Consider the following 27,898-nt stretch of genomic DNA (forward strand, 5'->3'; position numbering starts at 1 on the left):
AAATCCAGTTGCAAAGCGTGTTGTTTAGTGTATGTGAATTAATCCATAGAGTAGTAGGAGATGGTAGCAGGAGCAGATTCATCTCAGAAAGTAGTCAGGATCTCCCAGACATCTTTTTTTTAAAAAAAAACCCATCAGATTTTATTCTAGCTCTTTGCCTGCTGTGCATAATGCCACTTACAGGGAATGATCAGCGTAGGGGAACTTTGAGAAATGTGATTCCTCAGCTGAAGTTTGAAGCGGTACAGTCCCCTTGACGCCCCACGACACCTTGCCTCGTCAGTGTTCCGTACGTTTGGACCAGGCTTTATTTGAAGTCTCAGCCCGATCGCCTGCGGCACCTTTTCCTCGCGAGTAAGTGAAGAACGCCACAGGCTCCCACCCAATGGCGCGGGGGCTCGCAGGCTCCAACGCTTGCGGGTTGCCGGGCTGTCAGGAGGGGCGGGGGCTGCCCCTCGGTCCGGGGAGCTTCTGCTGTTCGGAGCCTCGCGTGGACCGCAGCAGCAGCAGCAGCAGCGGCGGCGGCGGCGGGGAGGGCCTACGAGGCAGGCAGGCGGGCGGGCGGGAGGAGGAGAGAAGGAGTGGAGCGCGCGCAGGGCGCAAGGAGCTGAGTGGACGGCTCGCGACGGCGGCGCGTGCGGCAGCTCCAGCAAGAGACACAGTTGGCAGCGTCGAGCTGCATTTCCAGCAGCGGGAGCCGGGAGCCGGGGCCGGCGGGCTTCCCCACAAGGTGACGGCACTGGCAGGGTTCTCGTCTTCTGGAAAGAGAGATCCCACCCCCCCCCCCTAAGAACTGGACGTGGGGTGTGTGTGTGTGTGTGGGGGTGTCTCTTCTCCTTTCTGCCTCCCCCCCTTCACACCCATTCGCTGCAAGCTCGCGTTGGACCCCCCCCCCCCAGCTCCCTCCCCCCGCGTCGGGTTTGTTTGTTTTTGGGGTATAATAACCGCCCCCCCCCCCCGGCCCGTCTTTTCTGTCTCTTTCTCTCGCGCAGATGCTGAAGGTAGCCGCCGCCTTGGTGTGCGTGTGGGCTGCCGCTTGGTGCAGTCGGGCTGGAGCGGCAGCGGCCACGGGAGCCGGGGGCAGGTCAGACAGCGGCAATTTCCTGGATGATAAACAATGGCTTACAACTATCTCCCAGTACGACAAGGAGGTCGGACAGTGGAACAAATTCCGAGACGTAAGTGAGCCCGCCCCAGCCTCCCCCTTGCTCCCGCCTTCACCCCCCCCCCCCGCCCGCCCGCCCCAAATCTGCTTCTGCTTACCTGGGCTGGAGCGGCGGGCGTGATCACCTTTCCTGCCGAGGAGAAGTTCTCGGGCTCTGGGTTGCACAGCCAGCAGGGCTCCTTTGCATTCTCGCTTCCCTTCAGTTTTTCGATGCACATTTGTGTTTCATTGGGGGGGGGGGGGGAAGAATCCTCATGCAGCTAGCGTCGTGGTGCCGTTTTAGCTTTTTTGGCTGGGGGAGAGGAAGAGAGTGGCATCTTCTGGAGTGTGTAAAAGTGCAACTCTGCCCTGGGAGCTTTTCCCCGCAGAGGAGTTGCTATTACTGGGTAGTGCACGAATCGATGCCTAATGGTTTCTTTAAAAGAACTTTTTAAAAAGAAGGGTGAGGGTGAAGGAAGACGCTCTTCGGTTGGAAGCACTTGGTTGTCTGCATGAATAAAAGCCCTGATGGATGAGCTGCTTGCTAGTAGAGCTGAAAGCCGCCCCCCCTCCCTCGCCCACATCCCTTTTTGTGTAAGTGAGCAGACATAATTATGCCATTCGATAGTGCTTCTTACATTCGGGAGTCTAGGGAATGTAGATGGTACTGCAAGGGTTATGTTATGCTTTTTTGCTTGATGCCTTTTTAAAAAAGAGAAGGATTTGCTCTGTCAGAAAAACAAAGAGTACACAGTCCTTCTGTGCTGTGGTGGGGAGGGGGATGGAAGAGAATGGCCGTGGAAAGTTACAAATCTAATTGTCACTGGAAAAGACAGCAGCAATTTTAAGGGTATGGAAGGCTCCCATTTCTAATCCAGAGGCCATGTGAGCGATGCATCCCGTTTGGACAGAAATGAATTTTCTGTGATTGGATGTTAGTGGAGCGCAGCTGCTGGTTTGTCATCTCCCAGTCCAGTGTACCCAGGGATTTGCTTAGTGTTGTGTGTGTCTGTTTTGTGTCCATGTCCCATGCTGCAATTGGAGAACATAAATTATGGTGCTTGTGCAGTTCAGTCTAAGTTACTTTGGCAAATCCTGCATGCATGCAACAGGGACCTGAGAGATGCTGTACAGTTATTAACAGCTTTTGGCTTCAGTAGTCTGAGGTGGAGGCAAGAAGTGATCTGGATGAACCTGAAATTCCAAACAGGCATCAAATGTTAAGGCCTGGTTTGAAATTATTGTCAGGTGCATTCATTGTCTAGCTTCATCTTGTTCAACAAAGCATTGAGAGACTGCATTTCACGCTTTTAAACTCTGAAATAGTGCAAGCATTGCAGTAAACAACATGAACATTTTCTGGTAGTACTTCATGCTGATTAAACATATATTTTTGGTTTCCAGGGCTAATGCTTTGCATTGAAGACATCTTTGATTCATATAGTCTTATGTTTGCCTGAGAGTAAACTCTTCTTTACTCCATAAAACTTTCTAGTAAGCATGCATAGGAGATGCACCTTAGCCATGTCTTTTTGAAAGCAATTTGATGTAGTCGAAAGTGTTTTCACTACAGTACATTTCAAATATGCACTGTTGCCAGAAATGTGGTTTGCATTGCCATTGTTGCCTTACCGTGAAGTATTTTTCACTTTAAAAGTAAAAGAGTATTATAGGCTTTAATTTACAATACATATCAGCAATTCTAGTTGTGAATAAAACTTTCCTTTTTAATTTTTTTTTTTGGGGGGGGGGGGAAATGTTGCCAGACTGGCATGGTATTCTCTGCCTTTGAGATGATCTCATTTTCTTATGCCGTTTCATACTATCGAAGTTCTTAGGAGTACCGTATTTCATTCTCTCCATACTGATCTGCTTTGCCATTTCGTTTAATATTGCAATGAGTCATTCTCTGCTTGTCTTGTGTCCATCAGGTACTAGATAACTTTAATCTAGAGGTGTTTCATCAGACTGTATTGTGTCTAAACCACTGTTTTAGCCTCTGCTGAAGAGGAATCTGTTTAAGCAGCTGTTGGCCTTCTGTGTTCACTTATGCTAATTGTGGTATTCACAAACATTGGCAGAGAAGAAAAATTATATATGTATTACATATGGATCTCTCATTATTATTGGCAATGGCAAGGAGGACAAGTCCAGGTCAAGTTGTTATGTCCCAGAAAAATAAAATAAAAACTGTTTCAATACTAAGAATTTGCAAAATAGAAATTTCTGATTTACAAAAGTACTTTAAAATATGGGGAAACTTCCTTCTTATATTACATTTTTAGTAATTAGTAGGCAGACAACTAAAAACACAGTAAAGGGTCTAAGGCTGCAACTCAGTGGAACTGTCTTTTGAGTAAATATGTAGAAATCTATAACTAGTATTTAATCCATTTTGAGACATCTTTCATTAAAAAAATTATACAGTATTGTCAACTATACATGTAAAGTTGTTTGTTTCCATAAGGTAATAATTAATTGGGTCTGTTGATTGTACTGGAGTAGCAATGTCATAAAAAGATACGTCTATATAAAGATTTAGTTTGTTAGCAATTTAATTTTTTAAGTAAGCAGGTTTCTTTAAAGGAAAAATTGGAGAACAATTCAAAGAGGACCGTTAGTAAACATTATGCTTTCAATAGTTTAAACATTAGCCTAAAATACACTTGATAGATGAGTGCTGTTCACACGTAGCTTTTGGTGCTAGAATTTCTGTTATCTTTTTAAACGAAAGTTGAAATATAAAGAGGTCTCTTTGGTGTATGATTGACTTCTGAGTGGGACTATTAAACTATAGTTGTATTATAGCTGCATAAATCCAATCCTTCTATTTGTTGTCTCCTATAATGCATAAATGCATAATTAAGCTGTTGTTTGGGTTGCATATATCTATTGAAATATGTGACAACTCGCTACTAAAGTTGTGTTTCAATGCATTAGATAAATTTTGGGTTGTAATATTGATTTTTAGCATATGGTTATTGGCAGGGCTTTGTGGCAGGAACTCCATTGCATATTAGGCCACACACCCCTGATGTAGCCAATCCTCCCAAGAGTTTACAGGGCCTACTGTAAGATCCAGGAGGACTGGCTACATCAGGGGGTGTGGCCTAATTTGCAAAGGAGTTTCTGCTGCAAAAAAGGCCTGGATAGTGGAAGCATGACTGTATTTGGTGTACTGGTATGCGATTGTTTTTAGATGAGGTACAGTCTTGATGGGGCATACACCAAAAGACTGTATCAGCAGTATTGGTTTAATAAAGTTACAGTATATGTCTTTATCACATTCATATTCTGCCCTTCCTCAAAGGAGCTTACATCATCTCCTTCTCCTACCTTGTAAAGAACGTTAGTCTGGGGGAGGGGGATGATGATGCCAAGGGTTGCCAGCTCTGGGTTGAAAACTAACTGGAGATTTTGGAGGTGGAGCCTGGAGAAGGCAGGATTGGGGGGAGGAGCCTCAGCAGGGTACGGTGATATAGACACCCTCCAAAGCAACCCTTTTCTCCAAGGGAATGAATCTTTGTAGTCTGGAGATCAGTTGTAAAAGTGGGAAATCTTCAGATCCCACCTGGTGATTGGTAACACTAAGGAACTTTATGGAAGAGTGGGGATTTTTGATCCTGGTTTTCCTTAGTCCGAGGGCAACACTGTAGCTGCTGCATGACACTGGGTATTGACTGCATGAAGGAAAACTAGGAAAAGCTTTTAAAAATGTTATGGGTACATAATATCAGCAGCTTCTCTGAGAGATGCTCCTGTACTTCTTGACTGGTGCATGAGTTCTCAGTTACAATATATCTCTATGATGAGACAAACTCAGCTTGCTCAGGTTTTCACCTATGTAGTCAAGGGGTGGGGAACCTTTTTTCTGCCAAGGGCCATATGGATATTTATAACATCATTCATGGGCCATAAAAAATTATCAACTTAAAAAACAGTGCTCTGCCAAGGGAGAATGATTCAGGCCAGCAAAATTAATGCAAATAATTGCTTTTCTATTTAAAGTCATGTGGGGAGAGCCTAATCTGGCACATACACACACAGCCCGCCACCCTAGGCAAATGCATGGGTCCAGGGCTTTTTTGTAGAAAAAGCCCAGCAGGAATTCAGTAGCATATTAGACCACATCCCCTAATATTAACATATTAGGTCATGCACTCATTAGCCAGCCAGGCCCCAGGGAGGCTGCCGCACAGTACATCTGGACCCTGTGATCCCTGCCTTGGCCTGGGGAGGCTGCTGCACATCACAGCTGGGCCCCACAATCCTTGCTGGCTGCCACTTCTCGGTTTGGTCCAGCAATCCCTGAGGACCACATCAAGTGACCTCGAGGGCGGTATACGGTCCTTGGGATGGAGGTTCCCCATCCCTGATGTATAAAGGATATAGTAATCTTAATAGATTTTTAAAACGCATATGATAACCTGAACTAAACATCTAGGTTGCTTTTAAGCAGAATTTCTTTTTATTTTTCAAAGAAAGTTTGAATGAGAAATGCTATACCTGGGTAGAAACACAAATCACTTATTTTGAAGCAGTGGCTGTGAAATAGAAAGAAAAGTCACTATGAAGCGAGTAAATATTCTGGACCATTCAAATAAACATTGTGAAACTATAGCATTTTGAACGACGTTTGATTCTAGTGGCACCTTTAAGACCAATAAAGTTTTATTCAAGGTATAAGCTTTCATGTGCAAGCACATTTCTTCAGATACAGTGAAATAGCATTTTGGATATTTTATTTAGGTTTCTTTCAGAGCTTCAGGAACTATTTGAAATGGTGTATAAAACTGCAACATATGTAAAAATTATTCAATTGGACCAAAACAGCATAAATGTATTTAACCTGCCTTGTCTAGAATTTTTTTCTATGAGCACAGTCCAGATTTAGAATGTTTAAGCAGTAGTAAATTGCAAGATAAACATGCTTTCTGCAAATCAGAAAAAAAATCTTGTCTATCTAAGGAGTAATTCTGGTGTGAAAAGAAGTATTTAAAGGCTTAGTTTAGGAGTTAACTGACAAGATTGATTAATGTGTAAGATAATGACCCTGACTTCTGGCTCATTGGCTCAGCTTTCCAGAGATAATGTAGAATACAATGAAAGAGAATGGAGAGCAGTTCTGAAGAATTGTTCATAATAAGGGAATGTCTTAAGCTAATGTTGGCTTCATACCACATTATTGCAAGGTTACCTGATGATTTATAATGTTGGTATTAGATTAAATTGAATTAAACACTAAACTGTATTCCTTAAATGGTCTAAATATTAACGTATCCTCACTTTACAGAAATTACTTGTACTATAATTTTATTTATTGTGGCAACCATGATTATTTCCTCTTGATCTGAGTATGGCTTCATGTTGGGAGAGTGAGTCAGTCTAGCCCCCATATATTCAAAATCACTTTTATCATGTTGCTTTCCTGTACACTGGGGCAGAGGAAGAGTCTCTCTAAAACTTTTATTTCTGGGGGGGGGGAGCAATTTATAAGGTAGAGAAGGGGATTTGGGATGGGAAAATGTCTGTTTAGGAAAGGATTAAATATGCCCTTGTTCTTGTCAGGTGTCTGGGGAACTTGAGCCAGTTAAGGTGATTTTGTGGGTTTCTCTCCCCCAACTTTTATTAAAACATGTAATTGCAAGACTATTTTCTAATATGTATACCACTCCCTATTGCTTTGAAAATGCTTGCATTTTTTTCACACATGCTGGAGAAAGTGAGACTGAATGTGGTAGAATGCCCTATACAGACAGTGTGTGGTAGATTTCAGTTTTGTGTGTTTCTTTTTCCTAGTAGAAAAATAGCTCAGAAGAGGAAAGGGTTCCATCCCTTCTCTTTGCTTACTGTGCTAGCTTCCTATTTGTAACAAGTTTATAGTATGATGCGGCATTATAAAATATGATCCTCCATGTGTATTCAGAATTGGTGCAGTCCATTCTATCACCTCATTCTCATAAATATTTGATCCAGGCCTTCGTTAAGATTGGCCATGCTGGCTGGGGCTGATGGGAGTTGTAGGCAAAAAACATCTGGAGAGCCACTATTTCCCACCCCTGGTATCGTACATAAACACCTAGTCTCTTTAAATGAAACTAAGTCCTTGGGCCAGATGAACGGCATCCAAGGGTACTATATGAACTTGCATGTGTAATTTCTGAGCCTCTGTCCATATTTGTTGAGAATTCTTGGAGAACAGGGGAGGTGCCAGAAGACTGGAGGCAGGCAAATGTCCCCATATTCAAGAAGGGGAAAAAGGAGGATATACTGACCCATCAGCTTGACATCTGTACCTGGAATAGTAGTCAGTCCTGGAAGATATAGAAAGGACAGCTGTGATCACTAAGAGCCAGCATGGGTTTCTCAAGAACAAGTCATATCAGGCTAACCTTATCTCTCTTTTTGAAAAAGCTACTACCTTTCTGGATCAGGGGAATGCTGTAGACATAGTTTATCTTGATTTCAGTAAGGCTTTTGATAAAGTTCCACATAGTATGCTTGTTGACAAGTTAGTAAAATGTGGTTTGGATCCTATTACTGTTAGGTGGATCTGTAAATGTTTGACAGATCGCACTTGAAGAGTGCTTGCTAATGGTTCTTCATCCTCAAGAATCTGTCTTGGGACCTGTTTTGTTCAACATCTTTATAAATAATTGGGATGAAAGAATAGAACATAAGAGAAGCCATGTTGGATCAGGCCAGTGGCCCATCCAATCCAACACTCGGTGTCACACAGTGGCCAAAAATTTTATATATATATATATATATATATATATATACACACACACACACACACATACATACATACATACATACACACACACACACACAGAGATATACACACTGTAGCTAATAGCCACTGATGGATCTCTGCTACATATTTTTATCTAACCCCCTCTTGAAGCTGTCTATGCTTGTAGCCGCCACCACCTCCTGTGGCAGTGAATTCCACATGTTAATCACCCTTTGGGTGAAGAAGTACTTCCTTTTATCCGTTTTAACCTGACTGCTCAGCAATTTCATCAAATGCCCATGAGTTCTTGTATTGTGAGAAAAGGAGAAAAGTACTTCTTTCTCTAATTTCTCCATCCCATGCATTATCTTGTAAACCTCTATCATGTCACCCCGCAGTCAACATTTCTCCAAGCTAAAGAGCCCCTTTCTTCATAGGGAAACCTTTCTTCATAGGGAAAGTGTTCCAACCCTTTAATCAGTCTAGTTGCCCTTTTCTGGACTTCCAATGCTATAATATCCTTTTTGAGGTGCGGTGACCAGAATTGCACGCAGTATTCCAAATGAGACCGCACCATCGATTTATACAGGGGCATTATAATACTGACTGATTTGTTTTCAGTTCCCTTCCTAATAATTCCCAGCATGGCGTTGGCCTTTTTTATTGCAATAGTACACTGTCTTGATATTTTCAGTGAGTTATCTACCATGACCCCAAGATCTCTCTCTTGGTCAGTCTCTGCCAGTTCACACCCCATCAACTTGTATTTGTAGCTGGGATTCTTGGCCCCAATGTGCATTACTTTGCACTTGGCCACAATGAACCTCATCTGCCACGTTGACCCCCACTCGCCCAGCCTCAGCAGATCTCTTTGGAGTGCCTCACAATCCTCTCTGGTTCTCACCACCCTGAACAATTTAGTGTCATCTGCAAACTTGGCCACTTCACTGCTCACTCCCAACTCCAAATCATTTATGAACAAGTTAAAGAGCATGGGACCCAGTACTGAGCCCTGCGGCACCCCACTGCTTACTGTCTTCCACTGCGAAGACTGCCCATTTATACTCACTCTCTGCTTCCTATTAATTAGCCAGTTTTTTATCCACAAGAGGACGTGTTCTTTTACTCCATGACTCTCGAGCTTTCTAAGGAGCCTTTGTTGAGGCGCTTTATCAAAAGCTTTTTGGAAGTCAAAGTAAACAACATCTATTGGATCTCTTTTGTCCACATGTTTGTTCACCCCCTCAAAGAAATGTAACATGTTAGTGAGGCAAGATCTTCCCTTACAGAACCCATGCTGAGTCTTCCTCAGTAACCCGTGTTCATCAATGTGCCTACTCATTCTGTCCTTGATAATGGTTTCTACCAACTTTCCCGGTATTGAAGTCAGACTGACTGGCCTGTAATTTCCCGGATCTCCTCTGGAACCCTTTTTAAAGATGGGGGTGACATTTGCTACCTTCCAGCCCTCAGGAACGGAGGCAGATATCAATGAAAGATTACATATTTTTGTCAGAAGATCCACAAGTTCAACTTGGAGTTCTTTCAGAACTCTTGGATGTATGCCATCCGGACCTGGTGACTTATTAGTTTTTAATTCATCTATCAGTTGTAGGACCTCCTCTCTTGTCACCTCAATCTGACTCAGGTCTTTCAACACCCCTTCCAAAATTAGTGGTTCTGGAGCAGGCAAACACTTCTCGTGAAGATGGAGGGAAAAAAAATGCATTCAGCTTCTCAGCCATTTCTCTATTCTCCTTCAGTATTCCTTTGACCCCTTGGTCATCCAAGGGCCCCAATGCCTCCCTGGCTGGATTCCTGCTTCTAATACATTTGAAGAAATTTTTATTGTTGGTCTTCTCCAACCCTGCACGTGGAACAGGTAGCACTTCTGAGAAGGCTACCTTGGCGATCCTGGCCTTAAGTCTCCCTCCTAGCAGCCTAAATTTTTCCTCCAGGACCTCATGACTGCATTTCCCCACATCGTTGGTGCCAACATGCACCACGACCACTGGCTCCTCCCCAACACTGTCTATCAGCCTATCTACTACATGCGTAATGTCCGCTACCTTCGCACAAGTCAGGCAAGTCACCATATGGTCAGTACGCGGTTTTGCCACCCAGCTGTCTACTTGCCTAAGGATCGAATCACCAACTACCAAGATCCCCCCTCTCTCCCTGCCCAGGGATGGTTCCTTGGTGTGAAAGGATTCCCGCTCACCAACTGAACAAGAGGTCCCTTCTGAGGACGCATTCCCCTTATCCTCAGCACGGTGCTATGTTCCCTCTCGACCCTCATGCTCCCTGGCAGCAGTGGGACTGCCACGTTCAGAGCGGGGCTCATCTAATACACCCCTGAGAGTCTTCCCCGAGTGCCTAACTGACTGTCTCTGCTTCTCCAGGTCAGTCACCTCGGCCTCAAGGGTATGAACTCGTTCCCTGAGGACCAGGAGCTCCTTGCATCGTGCACACACTCAAGACTTCTGTCCAATGGGCAGATAGTCATACATGTGACACTCAGTGCAAAACACTGAAAAGCCCCCACCCCCCTGCTGGCATTCTACCTTCATGATAGCTTTTTTTTAAAATATACAGTCCCCTTTAAATCCTGTTTGTTTATGTGGCTTCCCTTCTGGAGAGTCAACTTACCTTATTGGGAGCACAAGGAAATTAGGGATATGGGTTCCTGGTCCTTACAGAGCCCCCAGGCTAAGAGCCAGAGGCCAAGAGCCCTTTAGCTCTCTGGCAAGGCGCAGCTTAACAATGCAAAGAGGGTGGGAACACAGCCACTCCTAATCAATCAGCAACAATCACCTTCAGTTCCCCAGCAGCTACAAACTCAGAATTTTCAGCAGTCACACAAACTCAGAAATTCTCAGCAACTTCCCTAGCTGCTCACCTTTGTATCAGTTATTTTCAGCTCTATCTCAGAGCTTCTCTGGTCTCTCTCAGAACTCTCTGAAAGGGAATGCTTATTAAATTTTCAGATGATACTAAATTAGGAGAGGTTGCAAATACAGTAGACGATAGAAACAGAATACATGATGACCTTGGCAGGCTGGGAAACTGGGCTGAAACCAATAAAATGAATTTTAACAGGGATAAATGTAAATTTCTGCATTTAGATAGGAAAAATCCAATGTATCATTATAAGATGGGGGAAGCGTGTTTTGGCAATAGTATGTGCGAAAAGAATCTAGGGGTCTTAGTGGACCATGCACTGAACATTAGTCAGCAATGTGATGTGGTGGTTAAAAAGGCCAGTGCGTTTTTGGACTGTATCAACAGAAGTGTAGTGTCCAGATCAAGTGGTATTGCTTTGAATATTCTGTTCAGTTTTGGGCACCACAATTTAAGAAGAATATAGAAAAGTTGGGACATGTCCAGAGGATGGAAACAAAGATTTTTGGGTGGTCTGGATATCAAGTCCTATGAGGAAAGGTTGAAGGAGCTGGGCATGTTTAGCCTGGAGAGGAGCTAACTGAGAGGCAATATGATCACCATCTTCAATTACTTGAAGAGCTGTCATATAGAGGATGGTGCAGAATTGTTTTCTGTTGCTCCAGAAGTCGGATAAGAACCAGCAGGTTGAAATTAAATAAAAAGATTTTCTGGCTCAACATTAGGAAGAACTTCCTGACAGAGTGGTTCCTCAGTGGAACAGGCTTCTTTGGGAGGTGGTGGGTACCTTTGGAGGTTTTCAAACAGAGGCTAGATGGCCAGCAATGCTGATTTTATGAATTAGGTAGATCATGACGAGGGCAGGAAGGGTTACATCAGTACTTCATTCTCATGGCCCTTCCTTACATGCCCAGGGAAATGCTGATTGCTAGTTTGGGGTCAGTCAACAATTTTTCTCCAGGCCCGGTTGGCAAGGGATCCCTGGAGGTTTTTGCCATCTTCTGAGCATGGAGCAGGGATCACTGAGAATGTATGTGTGGGGGGGAGGTATTTGTGAATTTCCTGCATTGTGCAGGGGTTGAACTAGAGATGATTCTGGAGATCCCTTCCAATTCTAAGATTCTACACTTAGGAGACCCTTACTAGGATGTTTTTTGTATGTTCAGGCAAGTTTGTAAACATTCCACTACCGTTTCATATCTTCCCCATTTTTCTTTTTTCTAATAAAACTGGTTTCTCCCAAACTGTTTTTTCAAAGTGAAATGTATTTATTTATTACGTTCGACTTATATCCCACCCTCTCCGCAAGCGGACTATTCACAACAAAGCCTCTGCTCCTAACCTAACTAAGTGTTTTTATTTGGTAACTTTGGCAGCTACAACTCACCCGCCAAAACCTGCCCAGAAAGGGCAGGATATTTTGTTTGTTTAATTTGCATCCCAGTGAAGAAACATTTCAGTGATTGAGGTGCCTATATTGAAACAAGCAGTCATTCCTATTGGGGGCACCTTCTTGTGTATGGTTGTGGTCTGGTCTCCTCTCTGTTTCTCTCTCTAGCTTGAAAAAGCTGAGATCATGTCCCCCTCTTGCTTTATATGAGAGTAGACATACAGAAGCCAATAGTGCTACTCTTGTGTAATATCCACCAGATCATCTCTTGACCCTTTGCATCTTTCTCCCAGTGGGGAAAAATCAGTCTTCTTTTTGTTACAACCTTTTAATGTTTTCTGTTTTAAAATGCCAGGGGCCAAGAGGGCTTCAGTGTTGCTGTTTGAGAGTCTGCTGCACCTTACATGAGAGTAAATGGGGGCTACTCTCATGTAAGAAAAATAGGCGGAGTGAATGTTGGAATGCTTAAAAGCTTCAGTGCATGTGCAACCCCACTGCAAAAAACCACACCCTGGAACAGATGAAACCCATGAGAGGAAGTGTGAGATGACCCCACCAAAACTGTTATCTTCAGAAGCAGCACAACATGCATGAAAATGCAAAAGGTGGCTGCAGACCTGGCAACTTCAAACAGCTATTCATCTTTAAGAACAGAGGACAAGAATAAAGCTGATGGCACCTGAGTAGTGCTAAACAATATAAAGCTCTTGCTCAGTGTATTTCTTCATTCATTTACTAGGTGGTATAATACAAAACTAAAGCTACTTGTTGACAGCTGAAGGGTGAATTCTTAAAATTTTCTGATATAGCCAAGAAACAACTCAGGAAAAAACAATGCTCATATGAGCAGGTGTGGTTCCTAATAGCTAATCTACAAAAGCAAGTTTAGCCCGTGTCCTATCGCTGTCCCAAAACATGCTGTTATTCTCCTGTAGGGAAAAGTCTGCCTGGTTTTGAAAGACCTATAATGATTGCTATTTTGGTTCTGGTGCATTTCAAAAGTGCATTAAATCCCTAAATGAACTGGGACTAGAGTTCCTAAAGGGCCACCTATTTTCACAGGCTGTGTTCCATAAATACATGCCAGTAGTGAGTACAGTTCTGCTGTCGTGAGGTGTTGAAAGCAGTGGGAAGGAATAAAATCTTTATTTGACATCAAAAGCAACATTTCCTTCTCTCCTTCACTGCCCCCTGGAAAGCAACTTATGGCTCTAATTCTGTTTTTATTTTTTATGCTTTTCCCACCTTTCCTTGTCTATTTGGAAATGCTTATTGTCTTTTGGCTTTTGACTCCTATTATGAAAAGGGTTGGGAAAAGATCTGTGAGATAAAAAGAAATTTTGCATCATCTCCTGTGTCATGAGTTTCATATTTCAGAGTTAATCCTCTTTACATTTTGGGTTAATTTTTAGATTTTTTTGCAAACCTGGAGGGTGTGGATTTGCAGAGAAATCTCCCATCTCTCCTTCTAGCCTCAGATGGGGTCAGATTCACAGATATGTAGGGATGTGGTTGTGGGTTTTTTTCCCTTGCAGAATCTTAAGGCACGTTACAAAAAATAATAAACAATACAGTTAAAAGTTACAATAAAATAAAAACTACCTGAATGTTTACACAAACATTAAAACTACATAAAATTTCCTCCATAAAAATGTCCTTCACAATATATTACATTACAGCTTTGAAGTTATTGTGGCATGGATACACATGGTCAGATTGACTGGATCAAGCTATTTTCTGTGCTAAATGCAGATGGAAGGGTAGCTAGACCCTAGATGGGAATGGGGATCTCCTGATTTTGCAGGCTCCTGACTGCCACCAGCCAGCTGGCCAGTGGGGGGAAGCCCCATCTCAAATAGCCATGACCCCACACAATGTCTCTGACTTGATGACATCATGTGGTGAAGACATCACACTGATGCTCTGGTTTTTGGGCAAAACTCTTATGATTTGAGCCCAGTTTGACCATAGAGTTTGCTGAAAAACCAGACCATCACTGTGTGATGTCCATGGCATGATGATATCACTTCTGTCATCACATTATGGACTCACGCATCGTGATGTTGCCCTGCCCCCCACTCCTAGAAAGCTCCCTCCCACCCCCCCGCCACTGCAAGGTAAGAACTTGGCAACCCTATTTTTAGAAGTTTTTACGTCCTGCTCCAGTAATAATTGTGGGACCCTGAAGCACTGCAGTTAGTGAGAAAACAGTGGTGCAAACAAAACGTGATCCTTGACAAGTGCCTAGATTTCAGTGGCAGAAGCCAGCATGAGGTAGGAACATTATAAAGGCAGGCAAACCTGACCTTTGAGATGAACTCAGTCTCCTGTTTCGGAAGGAGGGTCCTGAGTTGGGAGGCAGCCACTGTATATTTCTGAAGCTTCTTCCCATCTGTCACCTAAAATGCCCCATGGAATGCCAGTTTTCTAGATTCCCCAGCTCTCTATAGCAAACCTGCCAGAGTAAACTGCCTGAGATATATCTACTTATTTTATTAATCATGTAATGTTCTTTTCTCAGTGCTCAGTCAAAGATTCTGTGTGGGATGTGGCAGTTTCAATTTGATGGGCTGCGTCACAGAGGTCTGTTCATATATTTGTAGGAATACAAAGTTTTTAGGCTGGCAACATCCATTCTGTATCTCTGTGTTCTTTCCAGGGAGCTAGATTCCTTTCCACCTCTCTTCAGCTTTATCTTCTTTAACTGACATCCAGCTATGAAGTCTGAAACATGGTTTCTGAATTGGTGGATTGTAGAAATAATCTGGATCCAGCAAGGGGTCAAAGTGTTAAAGCTCTTTTAATATCTAAAAGTAGACACTGGTTAGCTTGTTGATCTAGATCAGAAAGGGCAAGAGTCTGCTGAAACCAATTGTGTTTTAACAGTCTTCATGATCACAGAACTATAAATCATCTAGTGGTGCCGACTGTTGAGTAGGATAGCACCTGTGCTTGAAAATAGTCCATTAAAAAAATCAGACTAGAGGCAATTGCCATTTCCCCTCTCAGGTAATGTTTTCATTGCCCATACAGTATATTTGCATACTACAACCCCCCCACCTCGTTTCCTTAGTATTTTCAGGGCTTTAGTAGGTTGTATGAAATAAGTGGTTTATTCAGTAGAGCTATCTTTTCTGTGCCGAAGAGGAGTTTTATTCTGTATTCATAAAAGAAAAAGTCAGACTTGAGTTAGGGTTGCCAAGTCCAACCCCAGAAATATCTGGGGACTTTGGTGGTGGAGCCAGGAGACTTTGGGGGTGGAGCCAGGAGACACTGGGGTGGAGCTAGGGGGAGGGGGGAAACGGCGCCGGGGAGCGTGGCGAGCTGCCCCGTCTCGGAGCGGGCGCCGCCGCTGCGCAGCTGCCGCCTCTTCTCCGATCGCCGTGGCTGCTCCTCCGAAATGGGCTCAGCCTGAGCCCATCTTGGAGGAGCAGCCACAGCGAGCGGAGAAGAGGCGGCAGCGGCGCGGCGGCCTCGCCCACTCCGCTCCGCCTCTGGGGTGGAATCGGAGGGGGGGTGGAGGTGGGCCAGGGGCGTGGCAAGGGCCCGGATTCGCAGCTCGCCATGCTTCTGGCCTGCCTCGCCCTCCCCTGTGCTGCTGCCGCCTCTTGGCTGCTCCTCCGAGATGGGCTCAGCCTGGGCCCATCTCGGAGGAGCAGCTGCGGTGGGCGGGGAGGGGGCGGCAGCAGCGCGGTGGCCTTGCCCGCTCCGGGATGGGGCGGCTCGCCATGCTCCCCGGCACCGTTTTCCCCCATCCCCCGCTTCTGTTTTTTTGGGGAGCGGGGGAAGAGGGTGGAAATCCTGGGGTCCCCTGCCAGGGCGGGAGGGTTGGGAAGCCTACTTGAGTAAGTAGAGAGGAATTTTTCTGAGGTAAATAAAACAGAACTGAACTTTAAAAGCAGTCCTTACTGTATATACCTTTATTTAGGAACTGTATAGTGATTATGAACAAATCCTAGCCCTGTAAAGCTTTAGTAATGTTCCTGTGTTGCTGTTTATTTAGTTCCAGGTTATTAAAACTCAGGATGTGGGGAGGGACAATATTTTTTCTTTTGAAATGTGAAAAGTGGTGTTTAAGCAGCTCATGGTCAACTTTTGAATGGCAAACAGGGAAAAAAAATAACTTTAGAATTTGGTAAATGGATGTTTTATTTGACCGTGGGTGGTATTAGTTAAGAGAAGCTGATTTTGTGGCTGGATATTGTAGTGTTAAAAAATACAGTGATATGTTCTTCTTTAAATTGATCTTGTAATCTAAAGTAAAGTAGATAACTATTTCATCTTGTCTTTATCACCTTTCTCTAAACAAATAATCTTTCTTTTACTTGCCTGAGGATATTTAGTAGATATGGATATCCACCATTAGTCTTGTCTTATGTCTTTAATCTTATTGGAATTAGCTCTTGCCATCTGTGCTTATAATACTGTAGCTATTATAAATAGCTTTGTCATGTATGAATAGGTGGGGGAAGCAGACTTTATAACTAAGGTGGGAAAAGCTAGATAGAAATCAAGAACAGCAAGCTTGATGTGTCCAGAGTTTTCATCCCCCAAAATGCATGGTTTTCTCTTTTCTGCTTACAAGTATCTAACACCTGAGCTAGAAATTTTATTTAGCTTGTATCTAAATTTAATATTGTTAGTAGTGTGAACATTTGCCCTTCCATGGATAACCCAGGCTAGCCTGATCTCATCAGATATCACAAGCAAAGCAGGGTCAGCCCTGGGTAGTATTTGGATGGGACACCTCCAAGGAATACTAGGGTCGTGATGCAGAAGCAGACAATGGCAAATCACATCTGGACATTTCGTGCCTTGAAAACCCTGTGGGGTCACCATGGCAAATAAATAAAAACTGAATATTTGAATATAAAATAGTTCAGCCACTAGAACTGAAAATTACTTAATATTCTTAGTAAGAGTTGCCTGGTGGTCACCACTAAGGGTTTTAAAATAGGCACATATGTGTTAAGTACTATAGGTCACTTGCAACCAATGGCTACTCTATGAATTAATACCCTCTAAAATGTCCTATTGTTAACAGTCATAGGCATAATTGATATTTAATAGATGTATTAGGCACAGCATATATTTAACATTTTAATAGTTCTATCTGTACTCTGTTAGCCTTTTAAAAGTTTTCCTTCACTAGTCAATTAGCAACTCCCAATCTTGTTACTTGATAAGATTACCTTTAACAATCTTACGTAATAGCTGAGATTATCAAGTTCTGTCATATGGCTCTAATTTCAGAAGACTAAATTTAGTTATGTCATAGAACAAGTTGTATAGTGAAATGACTTGGTTTGTGAAATGGTGATCTTGTAACCACTTATGTAGATAAATCTCTCCTTTAAAAGGTTTTGGTTTTATGAACACAGAACTTGTCAGCTGTGGTAAGCTTTTCTCTTGATAAGCTTGTTGCTTAACTACTGCTTCAAGTTGTCATGTGAATTGGCTTTTTCTTAGCACGGATTCATTATGCTGTCAACAACAAAGATTGGTTTGGAGTTGTGCTGTCCCCCCTCCATTTGCCTGGGAATCTGAATCCCTTTTTAGATTATAAATCTTTGTAGAATATCATTCTGTTCCAGTAAGTGCAGCTGAGTATGGAAGTAGACTTTTGTGCAATCCCTTCTTGATAAAGGCTAGGATGTGAAATCAATTGCTGCACAGAGGGAAATCCTGTGTCCAGCTTTGGAGTACACATACATAGTTTTTATATTGTCATTTATGTTGACTGTTAGTATTGATAATTTATTATGGACTGAATTAACTGGTTCTGGGTACTCCATCACCTCAAAGAGGTTATCAAGCTCTGTTTGTGCTGATAGTGTGATCCATTTTTAGTGTGGATGATACTCATCTGCAGCAGCCTGCTTTTTCTGCAAGCAAGGATATCTAGATTCACTCATGTCACTTCAGTGTTGTATTCAACAGATCAACAGCAAAACCACCCACTGTTAACTTACAGAGTTTCAAAGCTTCTCATGCATTTTGGGGATATCCTGTGGCATAATATGATATTCTGTGCCCCACTCAGTATATTGACTCTGTGTGTGTGACCATGTATGTTATAGAAATATACAGCCTAGTGGTTCTGGTGTTAATGCAAGATCACATGGGTTTTTAGGACCTTTTAGTCACTCTGAGTCCTTGGGAAGATAATAAATTGTACTAAAGATTCTGTTGTGCTCTGATCATTTCTATATCAGGCATAGAAGGTTCTGTTAATTTTTTAGTACTTGCACTGGCCTTGAATAATCAAGAATGAAATATTGATCATTCCCAGTGAAGCCATCTTAAATGATCTCTGCTGATTTCTCATCTGTCAATTTCCTTTTCCCATTAGAACTCCTTAAATGATGTATTTCACAGAACTATTTTACAATAATTGTTACTTTTATAATCCTTCATATTCTCTATAGAAAGTCAATGTTGTATTTTACTACATTTTTGTTGTTCTGTTGTGTACTTTCTGATTGCAAGAATACATTAACTTAAAGGCATAACAGCATCTACCTTTCTCATGCTACATTTTCTCAAATCATGTAAGTGACCTGTTTTCTTTGTACATCAAAGTTTCCTTTTGATGCTGTGCAATTTGTAATGTGGCACATAACCTTACTTCTTTGCATCTTGTCCCCACCCACCTTCAACCATTTTCCATTTTTACCTTTTCATAATTTTCATTGCGTATTTTTCTGGCTGCTACTTAAAGTTTTGGGGTTTTAGGATGGTGTTAAGTGCAAAATGTTAGGGTGATTTCCCTCCACCTCCATATGGCTATTTGAAAAGTAACAGTTGGGTAGGAAAATGGGTTTGTTTAGCTGGATAAATCCATATAAGTAATTATTTCATTGAACCTAGTAATGTCCTGAGGCAATTTTTTTATTATTTGCATTTTCTGAACAAGTAACTTTGTGTAATTTGCAATGTTATTGTGTGTTTTCACTGATGCTTTGGTCTATATACTGTTGTTTGATACTGGCAAGCATAGACCATTGTAGTTGTTATTAGGGATGAACATGAGCCAGGAGAATTGAAGTACATGCTTCTTGGTGCCTCACAAACCATGAACATCCATGAACCTTTCAGTTTAATGAGCCAGTTTGTGATGTGCCGTGGCTTACAAAAGCCCTTTAAAGGGTCCCTTTAAATGGCTTTTGCAAGCTGTGCACTTGTGAGGTGCTCTGTGGTGTAGCTTGCAAAAGCCATTTAAAGGGATTCCTTTAAATGGCTTTTGCAAGCCATGTGGTGGCAGTGCAACTCACAAGTGAACACGGAAGGCATTTAAATGCCTTTAGAGTTCACTCCCTGAGTTGTGCTGCCACAGTCCCTTTAAATGCCATCTCCAAGTCCCAATGCTGTAGCCAGCATATTTGCTGGCATGAACTACACATGAACTACACTTCCTAGAGCCATCTGGGATGTTTGTGGGGATGGGATGGCATGAACTGAAGTTTGTGAACTACAAACCATCCCAGTTCATGATGGATTTCAGTTTGTAATTTGGTTTATGCCCATCCCTAGTTCTGCTTTTCTTTGTTCTTGGCATCATTCTAGGAATAGTTTCATATATTCTTAAAACTATCATAACAGATGAGATGACCTTTGGATAACTTTTGTTGCCTGTCACTGTACAGGTAGGAAATAGTTTTTTTTCAAATAAACTTAGAAGTACACTGTAGCCGAAGTGTTATGAGGTGGCTTCTGGTGATAGGTGAGGGATCTTTGTCCTCAGAAAGCTGGTAAAATGTCAAAGTTCCTAGATTACTCTGAAACCATGGCCTTTGGGGACAGAAGTGTGCTTTTACAGAAACATGACATGTTTAGAAGAAGAAGAAACCTTCACTACCTGAAGGAGTTTCAGAGCAGCTTACAATCTCCTTCCGTTTCACCTCCCCACAACAGGCACCCTGTGAGGTAGGTGGAGCTGAGAGAGCTCTGACAGAAATTGCTCTTCAGAGGAACAGCTCTGCGAGGACTTGTAATTTACTCAAGGTTACATCAGCAGGCCCATGTGGAGAAGTGGGGAATCAAACCCAGTTCTCCCAGATAAATTTGAATATCAGTATTTACAGCTTTGGGTCAAGTGATAAATTTCCACACTAGTAGAGGGGCAGTAATGAAGCAAAGGAAATTTTCTGACTCTTTGATTGAGTGTAAGTGAGATGTTCCTCAACATAATGTAAGTTGAACAGTCATGCTCTGTATTAATGACTATAATTTTAGTTGTTGCACTAATAAGATTAAGGATGAACAGCTGCTTAATGGTGGTATGTATTTGGCAACCTGAAATTAATGATCTTTCTTATTCAGCTGCTGACTTAAATTGTACCCTTACTAATTCTTAGATGTGATGTAGCTATGAAAATAAAAGGTCTTAGAGTAAATTTTTTTCATTGTGCTAACAAAAGACTCTGCAAGATGGCCGTTGATATTTCCACATCATTGCTATAATAAATAATAATAGAAGAAAACATATCTGAATAGCTTGTGTCATAGTAGAAATTACTGCTTTGAGGATAAGGTCTATGTATATTGGAAATAAGCAATGGTAATCTCTATATATTTTGCTGAAATATTTATTTATTTATTTATTTATTTTATTTATATCCCGCCCTCCCTGCTGAAGCAGGCTTAGGGCGGCTCACAGTATAAAATCACAGCAACAATTAAAACAATACATATTATAAAATTACAGATTCTACAAATAAGATGTAGAAAAGGTACAGAAAAATTAAGGTTTCATTCAGTGTGAAATCTCTCATTTTCAAAATGTCCATTGTCAAAGCATAATAAAAAGGTAAAGGTAGTCCCCTGTGCAAGCACCAGTCGTTTTCGACTCTGCGGTGACGCTTTCACGGCAGACTTTTTACGGGGTGGTTTGCCATTGCCTTCCCCAGCCATCTTGCTTCCCCCCCAGCAAGCTGGGTCCTCATTTTACTGACCTCAGAAGGATGGAAGGCTGAGTCATCCTGGAGCCGGCTACCTGAACCAGCTTCCACTGGGATCAAAGCATAATAGATGAATTCATAAGGAAAACAAATTTGTATGATCTTTTTCGTGGTCTCTGTGCATTCACACTCATGGGAAGAAGCACCAGTGCCGATCCCTGATCAGTGATTCCAAAGTCTGGGATTTTTCGCGGCCTGACCTTGGTGGGCATGCGCAACAGCCCCAGTGTGCATGCCCACCAAGTGGCTGCAGATATCCCGTCAGTTCCTTTCTTACCGCTGCATTGGATAGTCACATTCGTGTTTGTTCTGGTCAGTAGTTTATTTACCTTTTCTCTGAGTTTCTCCTCATTTCTTCGTTTCTTCACACCTAAAAAAAAAAAAGACTGTTAGTTTGTTCATGGTTCTCTTCAGGGGCTCTCCCCCCGTTTCTTTCCCATCTCCATCTATGGAAAAGCGTTGGGGGTTCTTCAAGCGTTGCCTTAAGTGTGAGAGTAAAATCCCTCCTCCTGACGGACATTCTCTCTGTATACTGTATTTGGAAGAGGGCCAACGAGTGGAGTCCTGCCATCACTGCTCGAAATTTTCTAAGCAAATCAGGAAAAATCGAGCAGCAAGGCTATCAGCGGTGCTACTAAAATCAGTTCTCACACCCCAGATGTCGACATCGGCGTCGACCAGCACTTTGATGGCCAACTCGGCATTGACGTCGGTTCAGGCTTCGATGGTGAGCCAACCGACCCAGCCACTTCAGGGAACCGACCGCCCCCACAAGCGCACGGGTTCGGTATCCCAATCAGAACCCTCAACTCCAGCCAAGAAAGCCAGAGGGGATTCGTACTCTCACTCTGCCGAGTCCAAGAAGCATAAGAAGGAGAAGAAGTGGCGCCAGGATCGTCAGACCCCTTCTCTGCTACTGAAGAACCTGGCGATCATCTTGGGAGTGCCTCCAGAATAGATCCTTGCCTTAACGATTCGACCGACAAGCCCCTTGGGTCAGACGGATATGCAACCCATCTCTCTCTCCAGCTACAAGCAAGAGATAGATCTCACCCAGCGATCGGTGTCCTCAAAATCCACCTCGCAGGGTGGCAGTGCTCTGAGTTCGGCGTTGGACTTAGATTCCTCCCGGCCGAAGGACCGCTCGATACTGAACGCACCATGGAATCCTCAGCCTGCTCGGACTGTGGAGGCTCTGGACCTTTTTTGGCGGCCGCATCTTCCGTCCAAGTGAGACCTGTGCCCGTGGGCATATCCCTTCAGGGGCTACCCGTGTCATCACCCGTACCCCTGGTACCCCTCGCAGAACCCAGACTGGGACCAGCATTCTGAGGCCTCACATCACTCCCGAGTCTCAACGCACTCTCCACCGGGTCGACAAGACCCGTTGATGTCGACTTCAACCCCAAAGATGCTGAGAAAGCAAGTGCTTCCTAGTGGTACTGACCTCAAGTAAGCACCCTCTACCAGGGACATTACAGATGCCCCAGGCTTACCTGATCCATCAGGGGAGAGCGCTCTATCCTCTCCTCCTCCTTCTGGCGATGAAGCGGATGATAGATCGGGTCAGCAACAAGAGGCATCATCTCCCGAGTCCAGAACAACTAAGGACCTTCCAATCTCCCCTTCTGAAGATTTAAAATCATATGGGGGAACTGATTAAGAGAATCGCTCATTCCCTATCTCTGCCAGTAGTTCAGCCCCAACCGGTCATTGATGATATCATCTTTGATATTATGCAGAGGGACACCTCTACGTCTGTAGCCCTTCCTATCACTAATGTGGTTCTACAAGCCACTAAAGACCCCTGGTCCAAAGCTGTGTCAACTCCAATTTCTTCCAGAAGAATGGACCACATGTACAGGGTCCAAGAGTAGGGCGCGGAGTTTCTTTTTAACCATTCACGTCCTAACTCGGTGGTGGTGTCATCCTCTTCCAAGGCTAAGAAAACTCACTCCACTCCTCTGGATAAGGAGGGGAAGAGAATTGATAATTTTGGCAGACGATTCTATTCTGCGGGTGCTTTGGGAATAAAGATTTCCAGCTATTCTGCCTGCATGGCAAGGTATAAGTACTCCCTCTGGGAGCAACTGTCACCCCTCTTGGCCGCCCTTCCTGAGGATAAACGTACCATGGCTAAGAAGGTGGAGAAGGAAGGTATGCTGCTAGCAAAACAGCAACTACAGGCCTCAAAGCATATGGTGGACACTGCGGCTAAGAAACTTACCTCTGCCATCACCATGCGTCATCACTCCTGGCTTCGTGCAACAGCCCTTCAGGTGGACACTAGATCATGGGTGGAGGACCTTCCATTCGAAGGAGAGGGTCTCTTCAGCTCCACTACTGATGCAGTCCTGCAGGAAATAGACAAGAGCATCAAGACACTGCATAACCTGGGGGTGCTTTCTTCTTCCTCACACTCCAACAGGCCTCATTCCTGGTCCAAACAGTGGCCTAAGAAGCCTTACCAGTCCAAATCACCTGATAGGTCATGGAAACCGCGTATGGGCCAGCATGACACCAAGAACTCTTACACTACAGGAGGCAAGACCAAGTTCTCCCCCTCATCCTTGCACACTGGAAAGTCCAAGGGCAACAGGAACCCTAAGCAGGGACTTTGACTTTGGCACTCCCCCTTCCCTACCCTTCCCCTCCTCTGGGCCCACCTGCCTCCACAAGTTTTTGCAAGCATGGCGGTGGATTACAACCGACAAATGGGTCCTTTCCATCATAGAGGAGGGTTATGCGATAGAATTTGTTCAGCCCCCTCCTCACTCTGGAGTGGTAACCACACCCGACAACTGTGTTACTGGAAGAGGTTCAAAATTTTCTCAGCAAGAAAGCGATAGAACCCATCTCCAACCACCTCAGAGGTCAGGGATTTTTTCCAAGATATTTTGCGATCTCCAAGAGGAACGGGGGACTTCATCCAATCATGGATCTGAGGGGACTGAATGAATTCATCACGTATCAAAAATTCAGAATGCTGACTCTGTAGAGCATTCTTCCGCTCATCAACAGGGGTGATTGGATGGCTATCCTGGACCTGAAGGATGCCTATTTCCATATCAGTATCCTTCCCAGTTACAGGAAGTTTCCCCGTTTTGCTATTGGGACAGACCATTTCCAATACCAGGCACTCCCATTTGGACTTTCCACTGCCCCCAGGGTTTTCACAAAGACCATGATAGTCGTATTATGGTGGCTGCAGTGTCCAAAGCTGCCCTACAAGTGCATCTGCAAGTGATTCTCAACCTCCTGTGGGAACTAGATCTTTTTGTGAATGAGATGTTTCATCTGGTTCCGGTACAAAGAGTCCACTTTATAGGGGCGATCCTGGACACTATGCGTCATTTGGCACTTCTGCCAGATTCGCGGGCTCTGGATACCATCTCTCTGATTTGGCTCCTGCAGGTAGCGAGATGTGGTTCGGTACTTCAGATTCAACACCTGTTAGGCCTCATGGCGGCTACGACCAATGTCTTGAGGTTCACAAGGCTGCGGATGTGGATCCTTCAACTTTGGTTCATCTGGAATTACAACTCTGTGAGAGACCGGTCGTCTAAGATCTTGCAGATTCCCCCGATGGTACTCCACTCTCTGGATTGGTGGAGGGTAAAGTCCAACCTCTGCAAAGGAGCACCATTTCATGTCACACCCACTTCAGTCTGGGTGATGACAGATGCCTCGTTGTGGGGATGGGAGGCACACCTGGACGATCTCCGCATAGGCGGCCCCTGGCCCCCATCACTGGTGCACCATCACATCAACTTCTTAGAGCTCATGGCAGTGCATTTAGCTCTGAGGTCATTCCTACCTTTGATCAGTGGTCAGCCCGTGGCTGTAATCACAGACAACACAACAGCTGTACGTTATATAAGCCATCAGGGGGAACGGTGTCCAGGAAACTGTGTGCACTGGCACTGCAACTTTGGGAAGACTGCATAGCTACCCAGACCTTCATAGTAGCCACTCACCTGCCAGGGGAGCTCAGTTTGGAAGCAGACTCTTTGAGACTCCTGATTGCTCCGTGGTGGCCGAGACAGAACTGGTTTCGTATCCTCCTTGGCATGGGGGATGGGTGTTATCACAAGTTTCTCTTGGAACTGGATCTCCTCCTGGCTCAGGGAGGTCACTTGTTTCATCACGACATCCCTCATTTCAAGCTGACAGCTTGGCGTATCAGCTTCCAGAATTCTCAGACAGAGTGAAGCACGTAATGTTGAAAAGCAGGAAACTGTCAACTCGCCGCTCTTATGAGGGAAAATGGACTAAACTTCAGATGTTTCTAGGGGACAAGGGCATTAGTGCCCGTCTGCTAGTCTAGACCTGGTGTTTGAGTTCCTTCTGTCGCTTGTGGATGCTGTACTCAATCACTCCTCGATTCGAGTCTATTTGGCTGCAATCTTGGCTCATCATGATCTGGTGGAAGGCACATCGGTTTTCACGCGCCAGCATACAAAGCGTGTCTTGAAGGGTCTCCTAAGGCTCCACCGCCATCTAAGATCCCCCTCCTGCTTGGGATCTTTCATTGGTCCTTGATAGGCTATCAAGGAAACCCTTTGAGCCCTTGGCTACCTGCCCATTGCATCTTCTCTCATGGAAGACTGCCTTCTTTGCGGCCATCATGATGGCCAGGAGAGTGAGTGAATTGGTGGCCCTGCGGTGTGATTCTCCTTACATTTCCTTCCAGGATGATGGGGTATCTTTGGCCCCAGATGTCTCGTTTCTCCCGAAGGTAGTGTCGAGTTTCCACCTCAATCTGGAGGTGTTTTTGCCTACCTTCTACCCTTACCCTTCTTTGGCGGAGAAGAGGCATTTGCACGCCCTAGATGTGAAAAGGGCACGGTTGTTCTTCATGCATCGCACCAAGCCATACAGAAGGGACCCCAATCTGTTTGTCTCCTATGCAGCCCCAAAGTTGGGTTGAAGATCTATGTGCAAAGATTTTCTAAGTGGATCACTGAAGCCATAAGACTCTGCTACCTGTTGATGAAGCGTCCCTTGCCGGGACCAATTCGTCCGCATTCCACAAGGGCTATGGCTACATCTATGGCGTTTTTGAAGGGTGCTTCCTTGGCAGACATCTGTTCTGCTGTTACCTGGGCATCTTCATGCGACATTATGCCCTAGATGTCAGGAGGCGTCGCAGAGCACAGCTGGGTAACCTGGTCCTTCAGGCCGCTACTTCTGCATAACCGCCAGCTCCCTCCACCACGTAAGCCTAGCTTGCTAATCTCCCATGAATGTGAAGCACAGAGACCATGAAGAAGGTAAACATATTGCTTACCTGTAACTGATTATCTTTGAATGGTTATCTGTGCATTCACACAACCCACCCTCCTTCCTCATGGGTATTCTAGATAGGCAGCGGAGGGAAGGAACTGGCGGGATATCTGCAGCCGCTTGGTGAGCATGCACACTGGGGCTGTCGTGCAAGTCCACCGAGGTCAGGCCACAAAAAATTCCAGACTTTGGAATCACCGATCGGGGATCGGCGCTGATGCTTCATCTCATGAGTGTGAATGCACAGATGACCATTCGAAGATCATCAGTTACAGGTATGCAACCTGTTTCTATATACTACATGGATAAGGCAAAGTTATGTTCCATAGCCTTTAACATGTTATCCATGTGTGTTTATGAAAATCTGCTGGCCATGATAGTACTAGTTTTATTAAGATTCCAAATATATGGTGAAACTGGCTTAGCTTGTCAAGACCATTTACACAGAGAGTGTCTTGCCATCTTGCAAAAATCAAAGGAAAAAAAGAGGTTGCTCGAGTAGCAAATAAATTACTTTAATCATGGTTTGCTTGGAACATATGCAGGGGTCGTTTTGTAGAAAAATATGTGATGGAGCTCATCCAGGGATTGTTATGCATCTGCATCTACTATTCAATGGTGGGGAGGAGGAGGGGGGGACCCTCAAAAAGGTTAAGGAGCTACACTTCTGTGAGCTCCTACTGAATCCGAGGCCTGAACATATGTATTGCTTAGCTGTAACTAATGGAAAAAACTCTTTAGATCATGCTTCCACATCACAATATGATTCTTGTTGATTATTAATTTTGATTAAGGTGTCCAGGTTTATCTGTTAGTTGTTTTCCTAAACAATTGAATGAGTCACGTAGGTCTTTAATTGCAAATAAGAATGCAGAACAATGAGGGTTCAGCTATCATGTGTATGTTATCATGTCCACTGGCTCTTGAAGTGCATGCCTAGGGAGATATGCATGATTGTTAAGGAAATTATGATATTTTATCTTTTTTGATGTGCATTTTGAATGAGTAGAAGACAGAATGATAGTCTGCCCTTTGTAGTTCTGTGAATTATAGGAAAACATGTTCCCTTCTATTATTTAATGGTCAGTGGGCCGAGCCTTTCTTTTCCCAAGCTTGTTTGCTTGTGAGGAGTGCACAAGAATGATATGTGTACTTGTCTCTCACACTACCCTTTTCTTTTGATCTATTTGTCATCTCTGTACTGTACATAGGCAGCAGCATCAGTCTTTAGAGAACCTTGAAAATGATAGCTCTGCAAAAAATGCGTATATGTAGTGGTGATGGGGTTAGCATTGACAGATTTCTTGCCCTTTCACAGAAAAGCTGTCCCCATGCCTTTTCAGGATGAGAACAGCATTTACTGTCTTGATGATGTGGAGCCTCCATCTACAGAGGCAGCAAACCCCTAAATACTAGTGCTGGGAGGCAGCAGCAGAGGAAGGTCTGACATGATGAAATAAGGGGGAGAAGGAATTGAATTT

General features: G+C 43.9%; 1 protein-coding gene across 1 annotated transcript in view; it reads left to right on the plus strand.

The window, feature by feature from the left end:
- The first annotated feature begins 574 nt into the window (after positions 1-574).
- SPOCK3 (SPARC (osteonectin), cwcv and kazal like domains proteoglycan 3) overlaps positions 575-27,898 on the plus strand; it is a 287,545-nt gene continuing 260,221 nt past the window's right edge. The window contains exons 1-2 of the mRNA XM_060246556.1: positions 575-730; positions 993-1,178. Coding sequence (XP_060102539.1) covers positions 993-1,178 — 186 coding nt within the window. The 5' untranslated portion in view covers positions 575-730. The remainder of the gene's footprint in view (positions 731-992; positions 1,179-27,898) is intronic.

The sequence above is a fragment of the Heteronotia binoei genome, chromosome 9 (assembly GCF_032191835.1).
Source record: "Heteronotia binoei isolate CCM8104 ecotype False Entrance Well chromosome 9, APGP_CSIRO_Hbin_v1, whole genome shotgun sequence".
Lineage (NCBI taxonomy): Eukaryota > Metazoa > Chordata > Lepidosauria > Squamata > Gekkonidae > Heteronotia > Heteronotia binoei.